Below are 17,789 nucleotides of genomic sequence, written 5' to 3' on the forward strand. Positions count from 1 at the left end.
GTAAGGCTGCAGTATATACATACCCTTGAGTTCTGGGATCCTCCCACTGGGTTGTTTTTGTGTTATGATTCACAAAGTAAACTCTGTCTGTTGAATCCACTCTTTTTTCTAAAAACAGAGTGAGCGTAGCATTTATTAACTATTTGCTATATATACATTTCAGGTATTTTTACCAACAACATATTAGCTTACCCCAGCCTGGTGGCAAAGGCCCATATGGGTCATTTTCTGCAGCTAACATTGAAGCCTAATTGGAGAAAAGGGTTGGGAGGAGAAATTTAAAAAACAGGTTTTTAATATAAAAGCATAAACTTAAGCACTTGGCAGAATCACATTTTATAGTAATTTTCTAAAAAACACGATAAAGGAATGTGAATATAATAATTTCAAGACACAAAGTCCTAAAACTGTCATGAGTTAAGAGGAGTCAATTAAGTGATAAAATTAATAGTTTTTCTAAAATGATTTACAAATAATATATCAACATCAGTACTTTAATCTCTTAGCCCTTCCATAATAGTCCACAGGAGTGAAAGGACATGAGAAAAGAGCATAGAGAAAATTATAGTGTTAGTGGGTGTGGGTTGGATCCCTGATCAGGGAGCTAGGATCCCACATGCCTCGCCGCCAAAAAACCAAAACATAAAACAGAAGCAATACTGTAACGAATTCAATAAAGACTTTAAAAATGGAAGAAAAAAAAAAAAGAAAGAAAATTGTAGTGTTAAAATGAGGTAACATTATTTGTTTAAAAATAAAATAATTATCACAGTTCTTTTTAAAACAAATGCCTAGATTGGGAGGAAGATGGCGGAAGAGTAAGACGCAGAGATCACCTTCCTCCGCACAGATACATCAGAAATACATCTACATGTGGAACTGCTCCTATAGAACACCTACTGAACGCTGGCAGAAGACCTCAGACCTCCCAAAAGGCAAGAAACCCCCCATGTACCTGGGTAGGGCAAAAGAAAAAAGAATAAACAGAGACAAAAGAATAGGGTCGGGACCTGCACCAGTGGGAGGGAGCCGTGAAGGAGGAAAGGTTTCCACACACTAGGAAGCCCATTCATGGGGAGGGACTTGGGGCGGGGGGCGGGGGGAGCTTCGGAGCCACAGACGAGGGTGCAGCAACAGGGGTGTGGAGGGCAAAGCGGAGAGATTCCCGCACAGAGGATCCATGCAGACCGGCACTCACCAGCCCCAGAGGCTTCTCTGCTCACACGCCGGGGCGGGCGGGGGCTGGGAGCTGAGGCTTGGACTTCGGTCGGAGGGCAGGGAGAGGACTGGCTGCGTGTACACAGCCTGAAGGGCACTACGTAGGGCACTACGGCTAGCTGGGAGGGAGTCCGGGGAAAACTCTGGACCTGCCGAAGAGGCAAGGGACATTTTCTTCCCTCTTTGTTTCCTGGTGAGCGAGGAGAGGGGATAAAGGGGGCTGCTTAAAGGAGCTCCAGAGATGGGCACGAGCCGTGGCTAAAAGTGGGGACCCCAGAGACGGGCATGAGACGCTAAGGCTGCTGCTGCCGCCACCAAGAAGGCGAGCACAGGTCACTCTCCACACCTCCCCCGCCGGGACCCTATGCAGCCCACGACAGCCAGGGTTCCGTGATCCAGGGACAACTTCCCCGGGAGAACGCACGGCGCACCTCAGGCAGGTGCAACGTCATGCTGGCCTCTGCCGCTGCAGGCTCGCCCCGCATCCGTACCCCTCCCTCCCCCCGGCCTGAGGGAGCCAGAGCCCCCAACCAGCTGCTCCTTTAACCCCATCCTGTTTGAGCAAAGAACAGATGCCCTCAGGCGACCTACACGAAGAGGTGGGGCCAAATCCAAAGCTGAGCCCCTGGGAGCTGTGAGAACAAAGAAGAGAAAGGGAAATCTCTCCCAGCAGCCACAGAAGCAGCGGATTAAATCTCCACAATCAACTTGATGTACCCTGCATCTGTGGAACACCTGAATAGACAACGAATCATCCCAAAATGAGGAGGTGAACTTTGAGAGCAAGATATATTATTTTTTCCCCTTTTTCTCTTTTTGTGAATGGGTATGTGTATGCTTCTATGTAAGATTTTGTCTGTATAGCTTTGCCTTCACCATTTGTCCTAGGGTTCTGTCCGTCCGTTTCTTTTTCTTTGTTTTTTTACTTAAAAAAATTTTTTTCTTAATAATTTATTTTTATTTTAATAACTTTATTTTATTTTATTGTACTTTATTTTATTTTATCCCCTTTCTTTCTTTCTCTCCCTCTCCCTCTCCCCCTTTCCCTATTTCTTTCTTTCTTTCTTTCTTTCAACGTTTTCTCCCTTTTATTCTGAGCCATGTGGCTGAAAGAAAGGCTCTTGGTGCTCCAGCCAGGAGTCAGTGCTGTGCCTCTGAGGTGGGAGAGCCAAAGAAAGAATGTTCAACATCATTAATCATTAGAGAAATGCAAATCAAAACTACAATGAGATATCATCTCACACCGGTCAGAATGGCCATCATCAAAAAATCTAGAAACAATAAATGCTGGAGAGGGTGTGGAGAAAAGGGAACACTCTTGCACTGTTGGTGGGAATGTAAATTGATACAGCCACTATGGAGAACAGTACGGAGGTTCCTTAAAAAACTACAAATAGAACTACCATATGACCCAGCAATCCCACTCCTGGGCATATACCCTGAGAAAACCATAATTCAAAAAGAGTCATGTACCAAAACGTTCATTGCAGCTCTACTGACAATAGCTAGGACATGGAAGCAACCTTAGTGTCCATCAACAGATAAATGGATAAAGAAGATGTGGCACATATATACAATGGAATATTACTCAACCATAAAAAGAAATGAAATTGAGTTATTTGTAGTGAGGTGGATAGACCTCTGTCTGTCATACAAAGTGAAGTAAGTCAGAAGGAGAGAAACAAGTACTGTATGCTAATACATATATATGGAATATTAGGGGAAAAAAAATGTCATGAAGAACCTAAGCGGTAAGATGGGAATAAAGACACAGGCCTACTAGCGCATGGACTTGAGGATATGGGGAGGGGGAAGGGTAAGCTGAGACAAAGTGAGAGAGTGGCATAGACATATACACTACCAAACGTAAAACAGATAGGTAGTGGGAAGCAGCCGCATAGCACAGGGAGATCAGCTAGGTGGTCTGTGACCACCTAGAGGAGTGGGATAGGGAGGGCGGGAGGGAGGGAGACGCAAGTGGGAAGAGATATGGGAACATATGTATATGTATAACTGATTCACTTTGTTATAAAGCAGAAACTAACACACCATTGTAAAGCAATTATAGTGTTTTAAAGATGTTAAAAAAATTTTAAAAAACCAAAAAAACAAATGCCTATTAATAAATATTAAACACTAGAATTATCTTTATACAAGTAAACTTTTACCTTAGTATTAATAGCTTTTATATATTCATACATACAGTAATGCATATACATTACTACAACCCAGAAATACCTTCAAAAGGAAATATAAACATTTTACCATCAATTTTTAAAGAATGTCAAATATAAAAATCATTACCTGAAAAATCGTTTCTTAATGATAAAGTGTATGCATCTTGATATTTTATAACCTTGTAATAGATACTTTTAATTGTACTCAATATTATTTAGATAATAAACCTCAATCTGGCTAAAGATGTTCTGTTATGTATAGAACACACTTCTGATACACAACTTGCCTAATTCTGCCGTTTCCCTAAGATTTTCATACATACAACAAAGTCCAACCAAAACACACACACAGTACATAATTTGTTTACTATATACAGCTAACGATGGAACCTGACCACAGACTTCTGTATAAGTTGCTAAAAAACCAGAAATTTACAGCACAAGATGCTGTGCAAGCTGAGTTGGCCCACTGTCTCTCTGCTGGCTATAGACAACCAGGGGAGTGGATCAACCTGCAAATGAGAACTTATTATTTAACCTCCAAAGAAAGTGGAGTTGAATGAGCCATCCTGAGGTAGGATTCTGAAGAGTTAAGTTTTCTTTTTGTATCTTTCCTAATTCCCTTCTACATTTTGGGGTTTCAAGTTGCCTCAAAACACTCTCTAGAGATGCCCAGTACTTAAAATTTATATTTTCTACTTCTTGCGATCAAACCTATTTAACAGAAGTCCCCTCCACCCCCAATTCTTATGGATGTTTGCTTATGGCAATAAATAGATCACCAATTGGTCAAAGTTTCAGACAGCATTAGATTTTTTTTGGAACAAAACTACCTCCAATCCCAAGAATATATATTTGGTGGGCCAAAACAGATGAAAGCATTTCTGAGGATCTGGGATGGGAATCAGAATAGCTGGAATATACAAGACTGGCCTTAAGTAAAATCAGGAGGTAACTGGTTTTGTTTAAAGCAAACCAAATGATTATAACTAAAAGTAGAAGACTAGGAACTGGTAAAGACAAGTTATTTTATTAAGAAATTGCATTTATGAAACTACCACTTAATAAGGAAAAAAACCTGATTGTATAGTTATGATAGTAAACTAGAATTAAAAAAAAAATCTTAAAAGTGCTTATGTATATCAGAAATGCTAATTATTTACTAATGATCAACTAAAAAAGACCTTGTAATCTATAACATTTAAGAAAAATCACAAAGATAGAAAAGGGAAAAGCCTGGAGGAAAAGCTGTATTAAAATCTTATAATTTCCTAATTACCGAGTAGAGGTATCGTTGGTTGAACTGTTGCATAGCTCCCTGCAGTTGGTTCCGCTGAGACTGCCACTGTTCAAAATTCCGCACAGATTCCATGGTAGGCCGCTGCCAGGTTGTTGTCCTGGTGTTATGATCTACATAATAAACTCTTCCCCGATCATCAACTCTTCTTTCCCAACTACCAAAAATAAAATAAGCAATAGTAAAAATGAAAATAAACAATAATCTCTTACTATAAGAAACTGGAAGGTAGTTAGGTAATACTTCACTTAAATAATTTAAAAATCAAGTCCAAGAGCTAAGTTTAAAAGAATGTAAATACTGATACTCCTCAGAAAAATTATGAACATGTAACACTTGCTATCTATTTTAGCTAAACTACCTTCCCATTCTTCCCTATATGATTTCTAAGTGCTGTCTAAAAAAGAGGCCATAGACTGAACAGTAACAGTATGACTATACTTTCTCCCTCTTTTTTTGATAAACATTTACTGAGTGTTTACTGTATACCTAGCAATCTGCCTCTATCATTCCTGCCCATGTAAAGGGTTTTAACTCAACTTATATAGCTTTTTAACCTACCTTTCACGGTTACACTGCTGCTGAACTAAAGTGCAGATCGGGCCATGCTGCTCCACCTATCACCGTTCTCTGGCATAGCATAAAAATGAACCCATTTGCCATTTCTCACCTTAACTCCCTTAAGGTCTTTCAAGGGACCCATATGAGAGCCAAATCAATTACTTGCTGGCCCCAAATGTGTCATATGTTTCATTCTGTCATGCCTTTGTTTTAATATCCCCTCAGAACAGAATGCCCTTCTCTACCAGTCAGAATTCTCCCTATCCTCCAGAGTTTAGTTCACCTTAAGCCAATTTATGTCATTAATTTATATGATTTCAGTATGCTTTCAGCAACCAATCTCACAAAAATAACATAGTTCTTGTCCTGAAGTTTCTGGACTTTGAATATGTTTTATATTGGTGGACCCTGAGTTGCATCTGGAAGGACAGTTTGTGAATGACCTTGAATGACCACTTAAGAGCATAAACTTTATTTAGTATGTAATAGAAATGCTTTTTCATTTAAAACCCTCTATAATTTTAGACATAATATAATACAATTTTACTTGCAGCAATCTTTTAGGTATTTTGAATGATACTAATATTTATTACGTTAAGTGTCATTCAATAGCATAGCTTAGATCCCTATCTATGGAGAACCATACATATAAACTATCCTAAATATGACTTTCATTCCTTAAAAAATAACAAGGACTCAAATTGGATCAAAATTCTACAACTGCTCTCAGTAAACTCATGCCAATGTTTGACAATCTCTTGGAAGCCCTTCAGACTAACTGTAAAAGAGACACAATGTAACAAATCTCATCTACCGAACATTCATTACTCACAAAAGCAAATCAAGGAAACATAACATGTAGAATGAATCATTTTATATTGTATTAAATAAACTTTTAAAATTACATGTATAAAACACAATTGAAGATGTATAAGATGCTACATTACCCTGGAGGTAAAGGTTGTGGCCTCTCCCATGTGGTCGTTCGAGTGTTATGATCCACATAATAGGTTCTACCATGAGGATCTTTTCTCTGTTCCCACCTTCAATGAAAAAGCAAAAATAAAAGATAACAAACTAAGACAATCTGAAAAATGGTTCCTTCTTATAATCCAAAAAATTACAGGTAAGTTTTACTTTAAAAGGTCACATATATACATAAAATAAAGTTGTTTCTTTTCTCAATTATTGTGTTTTTTTTAAAGAAGATATCTTTTTTAAAAAAATATTTATTTATTTACGTATGTATTTATTTAGTTGCACTGCATCTTAGTTGTGGCAGGTGGGCTCCTCAGTTGTGGCTCGAGGGCTCCTCAGTTGAGGCTCACTGGCTCCTCAGTTGAGGCACGTAGGCTCCTTAGTTGTGTCATGCGAACTCTTAGTTGAGACATGCATGTGGGATCTAGTTCCCAGACCAGGGATGGAACTCCGGCCCCCTGCATTGGGAGTGTGGAGTCTTAACCACTTCACCACCAGGGAAGTCCCTATTGTGCCTTTTAAGTCCTTAATTACTCACCTTTCATCAACAGTACTGACAACTCAGTAAGTACAGTTAGCAGAGGAAGACAAAATAATACATAAAGTTTTAAAAAGTTACTAATTTACAGAAATCCAAATCATCAGAAAACAGAAATTCAATCAAGACCAGAGGAACTTTCAGCCTAATATCATGCCCAGAGCACAAAATGTCAATGAAGTAATATCCATTTTTGCAATTTAGAAAATACACATCTAAAAGATTTTAGCAGAAATCTCCTTAAAGTATGTGGTGACACAGCTCCATGAAAATTCTTTCTTCTATCTGCATATAGTGTCTTCTTTTTGTGCACACTATCCCTCTCTTGTCTTTGGTAAGCCTCTGAGTTTATGGACATCCAATTTTATCTTTTTCTGTTCTAACTCAAAGACACTCAATCTCTTATTTTCCCCACCCTCATTTTCTCCTCTGTGATCCCTATTTCTTCCTTTCCAGTCTTTCCTTAAAATGGTATAGAAGAAAAATTTTAAACATAAAAACCTGGTATTTCTGAGTTTAATATTCTTGTTTTCACCTGAAAGTAGAATAAATGGAAAATATTTTCCTTTCTCTTAAACACAAGGATCCAATTTAATTTGACTTCTTTTTGATTAGAGAGGCCTTTAATTTTTAAATTATTTTCCTACACAATGACCGTATTAAAGTTATTCCCTAACAAGGTGTACACATACATACATATTTTAAATGGCATGCAAAAAATAATCATTTGTTTAAGCTGCATCTGACAAACATTAGTCACAACAAGCTTAAACAGTAACCATGAACAATAAAGATGCCCAAGTTCACAACCGATTCAGGATCATATAGATTATTAAAATTATCTATTATGAAACAGTGGTATAAAATCCTACACTGGAACATTCATGCTACCCTGTAACTACAAAAATTTAGATATTCCTCATAAGTATTTTACTAAAAATAATAACCTGAAATTTCAGATTTACTTCATATGTTTTTATATAATAATAAATGTTCATGGGAAGGCAGGATTTAAATACGGAATTATTTTAAAGACATTTCTGGAATACCTAGGACACATACCAGTGGGTCACTTATTTGTAGGAAAGCTTAACAGCCAAAAACAAATACCTACAAAATATATCAAGTTTCAAGAACTTCCTGATAATGGTACTTTTCCTATTTTTAGGTATTAATTCCTATAATCAGTTCTTGAATTTGTACTGCTATTCTATATCAAAATTTCCTGGTTTCCAAACTTTCTTTACAAATACTCTTTACTACTTTTAATTTAGCTTTAATTTTTATCAAAATTATATATACTTTCATATACTATTTAATATATATCTCACAGATATATAATTATGTAACCTCCACACAATTTAAACAATCAGATAGTCTATGAGGCTCATTACAAAAAAACAATAGTGCCTACTGTCCCCTAATCTCATTTTCTACTCCCCAAAGGCAATATTTTCAACTGTTTTAGCCAATTCTTTTAGCATTTACCTCTTTTTTCTTATTAACAAGCTTACTCTACTAATTTAATTTCAAGCATAATTTATTGATTTCTCACTATGAAAGGTGAAGCTCTAAGTCTCTTTCCTGCACAGATGTACGCATATACACTGTAACCTGGACCCTCCTTCCAACTGTTCCAAATACACACATATGCTGTGTTCTTCCCTTATAATTATTATGACTGTGTAAACCCTCCTGACAGCTGAGCTATGAACACACCATGATTTCTTTGTCTCCTTTCCTCCCATTTCCTTATTTTCTTCGTACTTATTAATTTAACTACAAATACTTTTCTAGTTGCATAAATCTCCTCTCAAAATATTCAAGCTCTGGGCTTCCCTGGTGGCACAGTGGTTGAGAGTCCATCTGCCAATGCAGGTGACGTGGGTTCGTGCCCCCGTCCGGGAAGATCCCACATGCCACGGAGCGGCTGGGCCCGTGAGCCATGGCTGCTGAATCTGCGCGTCCGGAGCCTGTGCTCCGCAACGGGAGAGGCCACAACAGTGAGAGGCCCGCGTACCACAAAAAAAAAAAAAAAAAAAAAAATTCAAGCTCATTGGGTATTTTATCAGTCACACCTGCCATCAAGCTTTCCTTTCATCATCTTGCTGGTAACTCCTTTCACTTGGATAACCCATCCTTCACTTTTATTTACCTAAATTTGGAGGAACATGCATCCTGGTAGCCTCCTCAGAAAGTAAACTTACATGGGAAGTAAACTTTTGGAAACCCAGGATGTCTGAAATGTATTTATTCTGTGTGCACACTAACAGTGAGACTAGATCCAGAGTTCTAGGCTGAATATAATTTCCCTCAGCATTTAAGGCATATTGTCTCCTAGCTTCTTGTGTTGATTCTGAGAAGTCTAACGCTTTATGAGATTTGATGATTATGAGATTTGCTTTTTTTCCATTTTTTTTTTAAATCTCTGGAAATGTTTATGATTTTTTCCTTTGGCCCCAATGTACTAAAATTTTCATAACAAGTTATCTTAATATAGATTTATTTTCACTTATTATCCTGAGTTTTGGTGAGCCCTTTCCATAAGGAAGTTCCTCCTTCTTGTTTGTAAAAGGTGGGTTATTTTTGTTTATTTTGTTAAATATTTCCTCCTATTTTCTCTTTCTGGAACTTCTCTTATCAGACCTTCTGAACTGGTCCTCTAATTTTTCTATTTTATTTCTTTTACTTCATAAATTTATGTTTGTTCTACTTTCTGGGAAATTCATTTACCTTTATTAGCCACATCTTCCAGTGAATTACGTTTCCAAGAGCTTTTTACAAACCTCATTCTTCCTTAATATGTTACATCTACTCTTGTCCCTCTTAGAATACTAAAATAGTCTGTTTTCTTCAAGAGCATTTTCTAGGTTGTTTTGATCTTTACCCTTCACATTAAAAGGTTTCCCTCAGACGTCTAATGAGTAGGGCACCAAAAAAACTGACCAGGAGCTTTGTAGGTGGGGCTTGTGGATTGTGGAATTAATTGAAGGGCAATATAATGAGGCTACTTTGTTGATGAACAAACAGATTATCAGTATTTTAGTCTCTGGGCAGCGGCGTGGGGAGGCTTTGACAGAAGACACTTCCAGTCTCCTGGGTAGAATAGTAAAATCCTGGTTGTCAGTATTTTGGGATTTGGGTATGAAAGAAGGATGTGGGCTTGGAAATTCACTTATAACTTTATTCAATTATTAACATCATAAAGGTTCACTTATGTCCCCTGATGTAGTACAGTACCTTGCCCTCAATTGTGCCTGGTGTTCCAAATGCAGAGAACCTCCAGAGAAGAAACCCCTAGGGCAAGGTAGCAGTCCTAGCTGCAGGAAGGAAAAGTAGGGATTCATTTCTCAACGTGACTTTCAAACAATCTTGCTGTTTACAGTGCTGTCTTCACAGCCACTTCCAAAGGTATCTGATGCTGCCAATTCCTGGGCCTTCAGGGTGGAAGGCTGAAGGGAGCTTCAGGGGCTCCAATGCGTAGACCTGGCTTTCCCCACTGACAGGCCAGAATTCAGCTCTCTTGGATTTGCAAAGTCATCCTCCAGATGACTGCAACCTCATTAGCGACACTGCACAAAAGCACCCAGCTAAACCACTTCCAGATTCCTGAGCCTCAGAAACTGTGTAAGATTATGTTTGTTGTTGTAAATTGCTAAATTTTAGGGTAATTTGTTACACAGCAATAATTAATACAAAAGGAAATACTATAAACCCATTCAAAAGGATTAAGGTTAAGCCTACACATTTAGACGAAAAGTTTCACGAAGGTTGGGCCTTGATCTATATTGCTCATCAGTGTACTAATAGCACATAGCACAGTGTCTGCCACAGAAGAGATGCTTACTAAACATTTATTAATATTTGGTGAATGTGTGCACCTACTTGTACTGACATGGAAATATGACCAAGTTTTAAAAAGCAACTGAAAAATAGTATGTAGAGTGTGATTCCATTTTCTTAAAATAATTCTACAAGTCTTTGCAAAATAGTAATTTACATAAGTTTGCTCTTTATCCTTTTCACCTACTTTTATCCTTCCTCTCATAGAACCTGTCACTATCTGACATTATTGAGTAGGTTTTTAATGCAAGGCCACTGCTGGTCAGCCTGCTGTAACACTAGCTCCACAGCAGCAGAGTCTTGGGCTCTCTTGCCCCTCTGAACACCCAGTGCCTGGAACAATGACCGAGAGAAGCTCGCAAATATATGCCACTGGAATAATATTTAGACACCACTCTCTCTGTGGTAAGCTTAAGGGGTACTTTAAAAGTTTCTGTATCATTTAAATGTTTTATTTGGTCATGTCTTAGTTTTGTGATCAGAAACAAATTTTAAATTAGGGGACGGTTTCGCTGGTGGCGCAGTGGTTGAGAGTCCGCCTGCCAATGCAGGGGACACGGGTTCGTGCCCCGGTCCGGGAAGATCCCACATGCCGTGGAGCGGCTGGGCCCGTGAGCCATGGCCACTGATCCTGCGCAGCCGGAGCCTGTGCTCCGCAACTGGAGAGGCCACAACAGTGAGAAGCCCGCGTGCCGCAAACAAACAAAAAAACTCCTGTCATGCCCCACCCTGTCTTCCTGGGGTAGGGCATCCCAGGTTGTGGACATGCCGTGTACCCAGTTGCCCTCTGCTGACAACGTTCTTGGGACAAAGAACTCCTGGCCCACAGGGGAGGAGCCTGGTCAGTTTCACCACCTGACCCAGTGACTCTAGGATCCCAGTGTGCTTTTCTCTCCTGCCCTGGCAGCCGATTCACGGGAAGGCAACTTGCTGAGTTTTTACTCCCAGAATGAGAGTCTACCTTTGGGGGCAGGACGGTTGCCAAGAATGAGTCCCCAGTGTGTGAGTGGTGACCAGAGCAAGCCTTGGGCAGCAATGAGGAAGGAAGGTGCTGGCAGGGGAAAAAGGCGGTACCAGGATAAAGGGGCGTGGTCTCAGGCTTGATATGGGAGACTCACAGTGACAGCCAACTAGAGCTGTACTCGGGGGTACTATAAAAGTGATGAGCTGGAACTGGCCAGAGACTAGATTATCCCTGCAGTGGAAATTCATGAGTACCCCTCAAATAGCTGCAAATTACCAGGTCGACTGATGAGACTTCTCAATAGAATTCTTTAATTTCACGGGGATAAGTGCTAACTTATAACCGCTACACCTCACCTTCAACCATAATACTCTCCCTTCCTAGTATTCAGATGTAGCCTCCCTTTCTCATAAATTTCCAAAACCTACTGCTGAAGAAAGACCTTGTTAAAATAATAATAAATGTGGAAGAATTTTGTTAAATATATTACAATAAAAATGATAGAATTTAGTTGCTGAGTGGGTAACTACTGGTTTCAAACTTGGATAATGGGGTAGGTGGTAAGACTTGCCTTCTCATAAACCACGACCAACAGTTGCCCCTCTCTCCTGTATGGCTTGCCAATCTCTCTCCTGGCTCCTGCCCATCAGCAACTGACCACCCTTAGGTCACTGCCATTTTTTAAAACAAAAATCTACTCCTCAATACTGTATCTTTTCTTGCTCACTTCTACCAAACACTCATCTCTCCCTGTGTGTTCACAGGGAAAAAGTTTTATGCATTAGTTCTCAATCTTTCAAAGAGTTTTCTATCACACTTCCATCCCTTCCATTCACTCCATCACACAGCAGTCTGAATACCGCTCTATTTCCCAGAAATCATTCTGTCAGAGATCAACAATAAGTAATCTCTTTGTTGTTAAATTCAATGGGTGCCTTTCAGTTACCTTACTTGAATTTTCAGTAGCTTTTGACTTTGTTACCATTTCCTCCGAATGATTTACAAGCCAGGACTTTTGCCCAATTGCTCACTCACTCAAAATCATTTAATCTAGCTCTAATTCACTTATAAATATTTATTGAGTACCTGCTACATGGCAGGCATAGTTTTAGGCACGAGGAATGCAGAAATGGACAAAATAAAGCCCCCTTTTCAGTCTAGTGGAGAGAAAACTGACAAAAACACACAAATATATGTCTCATGGTGATTTAAGTGTTATAAAGAAAAGTAATACATATAACATCATGCTGATTAAAAGAACCCTAGTCAAAAGAGTACATACTGATTCTATTTATGTTACGTTCTACAACAGGGAAAACTAATCTATAATCTATTGTGGAAAAAAGCTTTTAAGGAGGAACAGTGGCTGCCCCCCCTCCAAGTAGGGACAGGGATTGACTGAAAGCTTGAGAGAACTTTCTGAGGTGATGATAATACTCTAATCTTAATAAAGGTGTGACAAATGAGCATTTGTCAAAACTCATCAAAATGGCACATTTAAGACTCATGCATTTCCTTCTATGTAAACTTTACCAAAAAATCTTTAAGCAAATATTGAATTCTAGTTAACGATATGCAAGCCGAAGTTTTGAGGGGCAAAATGTACTGGTATCTGCAACTTAGTTATCAGGAAATTATATTTAAACTTTAGACAAATGGAGAGATGAAGAGATGTGTAATAAAGCAAGCAGAGTAAAATGTCAACTACGGAACCTAGTGGTAGATAGAGATATATGGGTGTTCACTGTAAAATTCTTTAAATTTTTCTGCGTGTTTGTAAATTTTCATAACAGAAGGTTGGGAAAAAATAAGGCAGGGGATGGGGTTCAGAGGGACCTGATTTGGAGAGAGGGAATCTGGAAAGGCCTCTGGAGCAAGGTAACATTTGAGCAGAGACACGCAGATATCTGAGGAATAACACTCCGCACAACAGTCAGAGCACAAGCAAAGAAAGGGCTCTAGGCAAGACGGCGCTTGGCATAACACTCACGGGCTGGAATACGCTTCCTTCAGAACACTCGTGATACTAGCACCTACGGCTGTACTGTGTAGTTAGCCACGCAAGTTACCCAAGAGCGGACACACGGGAACTAAGAAGATTGTTACGGAAAGAGGGAGGATGACGTGGATTGGAAACTGCTGGCTCAAATGGTCACACAAGCCAAGTGCTGCATAAGCCAGAGGGGTCACCCTTGCCTCCAGCCTCCGACTCTACCTCCCACAGCTAATTACCACACCCATCATAACGTCGCCCCAGGAGACTAGCATCTACCTTAGTGCAGGCTGTTTTTACTTCTCACCTGGATTAGTAGCATCTCAACCTTCTAGATAACAGCTCACAGAGTAAGAATACACTTTACATAAATGCCTCTGTTCACCCTAGACTGCTATTTACCTACAGATTTTACACACACAAGCATACATCAGAAAAACAAACTCCCAAAACAATGTTTACCTAACACACTTCAGTTTTCTATTCTAGTCCATGTTGACCTACTTTATTATGTTTTCAAATGCTGGTCACAATCTATTAACAGGCTGCAACTTGCAATCTGAAAATCACTCATCTAGATCCCTACAAAATTCTCCTAATGCAAAGATCACATACGGTGGCTACAGGCATGCTGAAGCATGTACTTGGCCGCACAGAATTAAGTTTATGTACTTACCACTTTAAACAGGAATGTGCCCACTTCTCTCATGTATGAAACAGCCTAGCTGCTATTCTAGCTTGTCCCTTGACTCCTAATCTGTCTATACCACTCCTAGAATAATTTTACTAAAATGCAAATATGACTGTGGCACTCCCCTGCTTAAAATTCTTTAATGTTTATTCATGGTTTTCAGGAAAAAAACTCCCAAACTTTTAGCAGGTATACAAAATTCTTCAGAGGACTGTTTATTCTTCAGTACTACATAGCTTGCTTCCTCCAATGCTCAACTCAAGCTGTAACAAAATACCATTTCCTGAGTTCAGTTTACTCGGTTATGGATGTTAGAAATCCGAATGTGCAGTTAGCTCCACTGAGAATGAAACCTTTCACCACTTGTGCCTCCATTATTGCTGTGCTAACTCCTACGCCTCTTTCAGAAATCCACTCAAGGGTCACCTCTTCCAGAAAGTACTCTTTATCTCAGTATAGCAGGTTACTCCCCACTAACTTCCCTCTAAATATGTTCCCTCCCACAGCACCCTAAACTTACACCTCTAGCTTAGCTTTAATTGAACTGTATAGACAATGACTATTTATTTATCTTTAACCCCCATCAGATCATGAGGTTCTTGACAGTAAGAAGAGCTTCTTATATATCAGTGTCATAATGGTAGACACATGAGACTAAGATAAATGACTAAGTTGCCAAAGACAGAAGACAAAGGGAAAATGAGAGATTTTTGAGAGGAAAGGGAAGATACTGTATGGCCAAAAATGCTTGCAGGAAGCAGTGGAGATTTCCAGTAAGTAGATAAAAATAAGCTCAGAGAAAGCTCTGGTCTGGATATATAGATTTAATAGTTAAAATGATGGGAGAGTATAAGATTCAACAGAGGCAGCACATTCAGGAGAAGACCAAAGGCTGAAACCACGATTAGGCAATAGGCAAAATCAGATGAGCCAGTAAAGAGCACTGAGAAAAAAACAGTTCAGAAAGTAAGAAAGGGTATGGACACAGTGACTGTGATGAGCAAATGATGGCAATGAGGTAGAGACCTCTAGAGGTGCAGTTTCCACAGCTAGAGAGTAGAAATTCTAACTGCTGTAAGCTGTGCAGGACAGCACTGTATACACCGTACTTTCATCACAGCATTCTCAAACTGTATTGTATGTATGTTTAAAAACCTGAGCCACTAAACAAGCTTCTTGGAGGCAGAGACAATCAATCATTAATTTAACATACCCTGATGGCAGAGTTTCTGTGTTGGCATTTCCAGACTGCTGCCGGACAGGTTCCACACAGACATCTGGCTGTCTTAATTTGGCTGCTTCGAAGGCAGAGCTACTTCCAGAACTGGAGGTAGAAGGATCTAATGTACTTCTAGCTTCAGACCCAAATGCTGCACTGTTAGAAAGAATACATTCATTGTTTTCTGAGGAGGTCAGTATTTCTTGAACTGGAGGATCTTCGACAGTAGTACTAGTGCAATTTGAAGACAAGGCGGTTTCTCCAGATACTATTGCAGAACCCGCGGTGGAAGCATTATCAGTTGGTGCAGATGAGGATGATTCTCCATTAACTGAAAGGGGAAAATTAGTAAGATGATCTATCAAGGAATGACAAAGCAACCAGTTAACTCATCAATTACATTTATTCAGAGCCTAATTTATACTGAGCAACATATCAGGTACGGACAGAAATAAGACAGACAATAATTTTTGTTGTTCACATTTTAGAGATGAACGTTTAAATAATAAAACTTAAGACTATATATATATATATATGTATATATATATGTATATGTATATACCAATAACTCTAACTTAGAGAAAGAGAAAACAACATGAACAAACGTTTTTCCTCCAAAGAATCAATTCTGAATATCTGCATGGGTTATATAAAAACCTTAAAATGACCCCATTCAAGCTCCCTTTCCTATGCAAATGCAGCTAATATCAAAAGAACTCCTGCCAAATATAAAGTGGCATTAATTCTTAAGAAAGTACTACAGGGGACTACAAAAAGATCCAGGAACTCGTTCTACACTTGCTAAAGAAATAACCCAGCACTGGGATACAGTGATATAATTTTCTTTATTTTCATTTTAAATGTGATTCATCCATTTCAACTACGTGTCACTATAAAAGTGAGTCAAATTAAAACTGGAAAGAGAATAAATTATTGAACAAAATCTATTAGAAAATCACACATCAAAGTTTTAACTGAAACAGAAAAGAGAGACATAATTAAGAGTAGTGGAACGTTCAGGTGGATTTTTAAAGAAAGAGATTTAAATAGTGGGAAGGACAGAAACAAGTACTATTAAAGGAATCAAACAGTAAGCACAAAAAACAACAGAACCAATGAAGTTCTGTACCAACTACAGGGGAGAGTAGCTTTGGGAGAAAAAAAATCAATAACAAAATATAAAAAATAAAATGTTTATAGTGCTACCGGTACTCAACACAGATAACATGAAGAAAAGAAAAGAGAATGTGCAGAGAGACTAAATTCTGGGTCTCTTACATGATGTTCAGAATTGATATATGATAGTCAAAGTGAATTTACTCATTTAATTTTCACTCTTCAACAATGCAGAAAATAATTTCCAAAAAAAGAAAAGATTAGCAATAGTATTTTCAAAGCAAAATAACACTAAATGGGAAAAGAGGAATATTTGACAAAAGACAATCCAGTCCAATAAGAAAGAATCATAAACTCTTAGGCTTACTAAAACATAGCACATGCTACACAAACTGTTAAAAACAGAGGAATAAAATTAATTATTAAATAGCACCTTTCAGTTGTTCAAGGCAAAAACTTCTCTCCTACAACAATTCAACTGCAAGTGCTCTCAGCTCTTCTCTCCGTCTACACCACTACCCCTGTCCACCGTTTCTTGTTTACTCTACTGCAATAGCGTCCTAATTGGTCTGCCTGCTTCCTCTCCGGTCCAACTCCAATCCATTCTCCAAATAGCAGCCAAAATAATCTTATAAAAGCATACACAGATGTTTTCACGCCCTAATTAAACATACCCATTACAACCAGAATAAATTCCAAACTCTTTACCACAGCTCATGACAAAGACTCTACACAGTCTACTCCACAGGTACACATGACTTCTCAAAATGGTCTCCTTTCTGTTCCTTGAATAGAACAAACTCCCTCCCACTCAGGGATGTGCACTTGCTGTTCCCACCGTCTCAGAATAGCTCCTGACTGGCTGCTTCTTATCACGCAGAGTCCAGACTCAACCGCTCCTTCAGAAAGGCAGTGCTGGGGTATCTTACTTAATGCTGAACCTGCCCCACTGTCCCTCCAGGCTACATATTAGACTGTTTTCTCACATTCTGAAATATTTTATTTGTTTTTATTTCTTTTTCATTGAGTTCAGAATGCAAACACTGTCAGACTTGTTCACTTTTGTATTTTCAACAGTTACAACATGCCTGGCATACTAAAACAATAAATGTTAAATAAAGATAAATCACAGAGAAAGAAGTGAACATACCTCTGTCAAAACTAGGCAGATAAAAAGAGCATTAGTAGAAATAT

At 38.8% G+C, this 17,789-nt stretch overlaps 1 protein-coding gene across 1 annotated transcript in view; it reads right to left on the reverse strand.

Annotated features, from left to right (window-relative positions):
* LOC112390495 (NEDD4-like E3 ubiquitin-protein ligase WWP1) overlaps positions 1–17,789 on the reverse strand; it is a 60,495-nt gene that overhangs the window by 1,775 nt on the left and 40,931 nt on the right. The window contains exons 8-12 of the mRNA XM_024731454.1: positions 15,474–15,810; positions 6,201–6,296; positions 4,675–4,849; positions 193–247; positions 24–108 (exon numbers count right to left, since the gene is read on the reverse strand). Coding sequence (XP_024587222.1) covers positions 24–108; positions 193–247; positions 4,675–4,849; positions 6,201–6,296; positions 15,474–15,810 — 748 coding nt within the window. The remainder of the gene's footprint in view (positions 1–23; positions 109–192; positions 248–4,674; positions 4,850–6,200; positions 6,297–15,473; positions 15,811–17,789) is intronic.

Source organism: Neophocaena asiaeorientalis, unplaced genomic scaffold (genome assembly GCF_003031525.2).
Source record: "Neophocaena asiaeorientalis asiaeorientalis breed wild unplaced genomic scaffold, Neophocaena_asiaeorientalis_V1.1 scaffold371, whole genome shotgun sequence".
Lineage (NCBI taxonomy): Eukaryota > Metazoa > Chordata > Mammalia > Artiodactyla > Phocoenidae > Neophocaena > Neophocaena asiaeorientalis.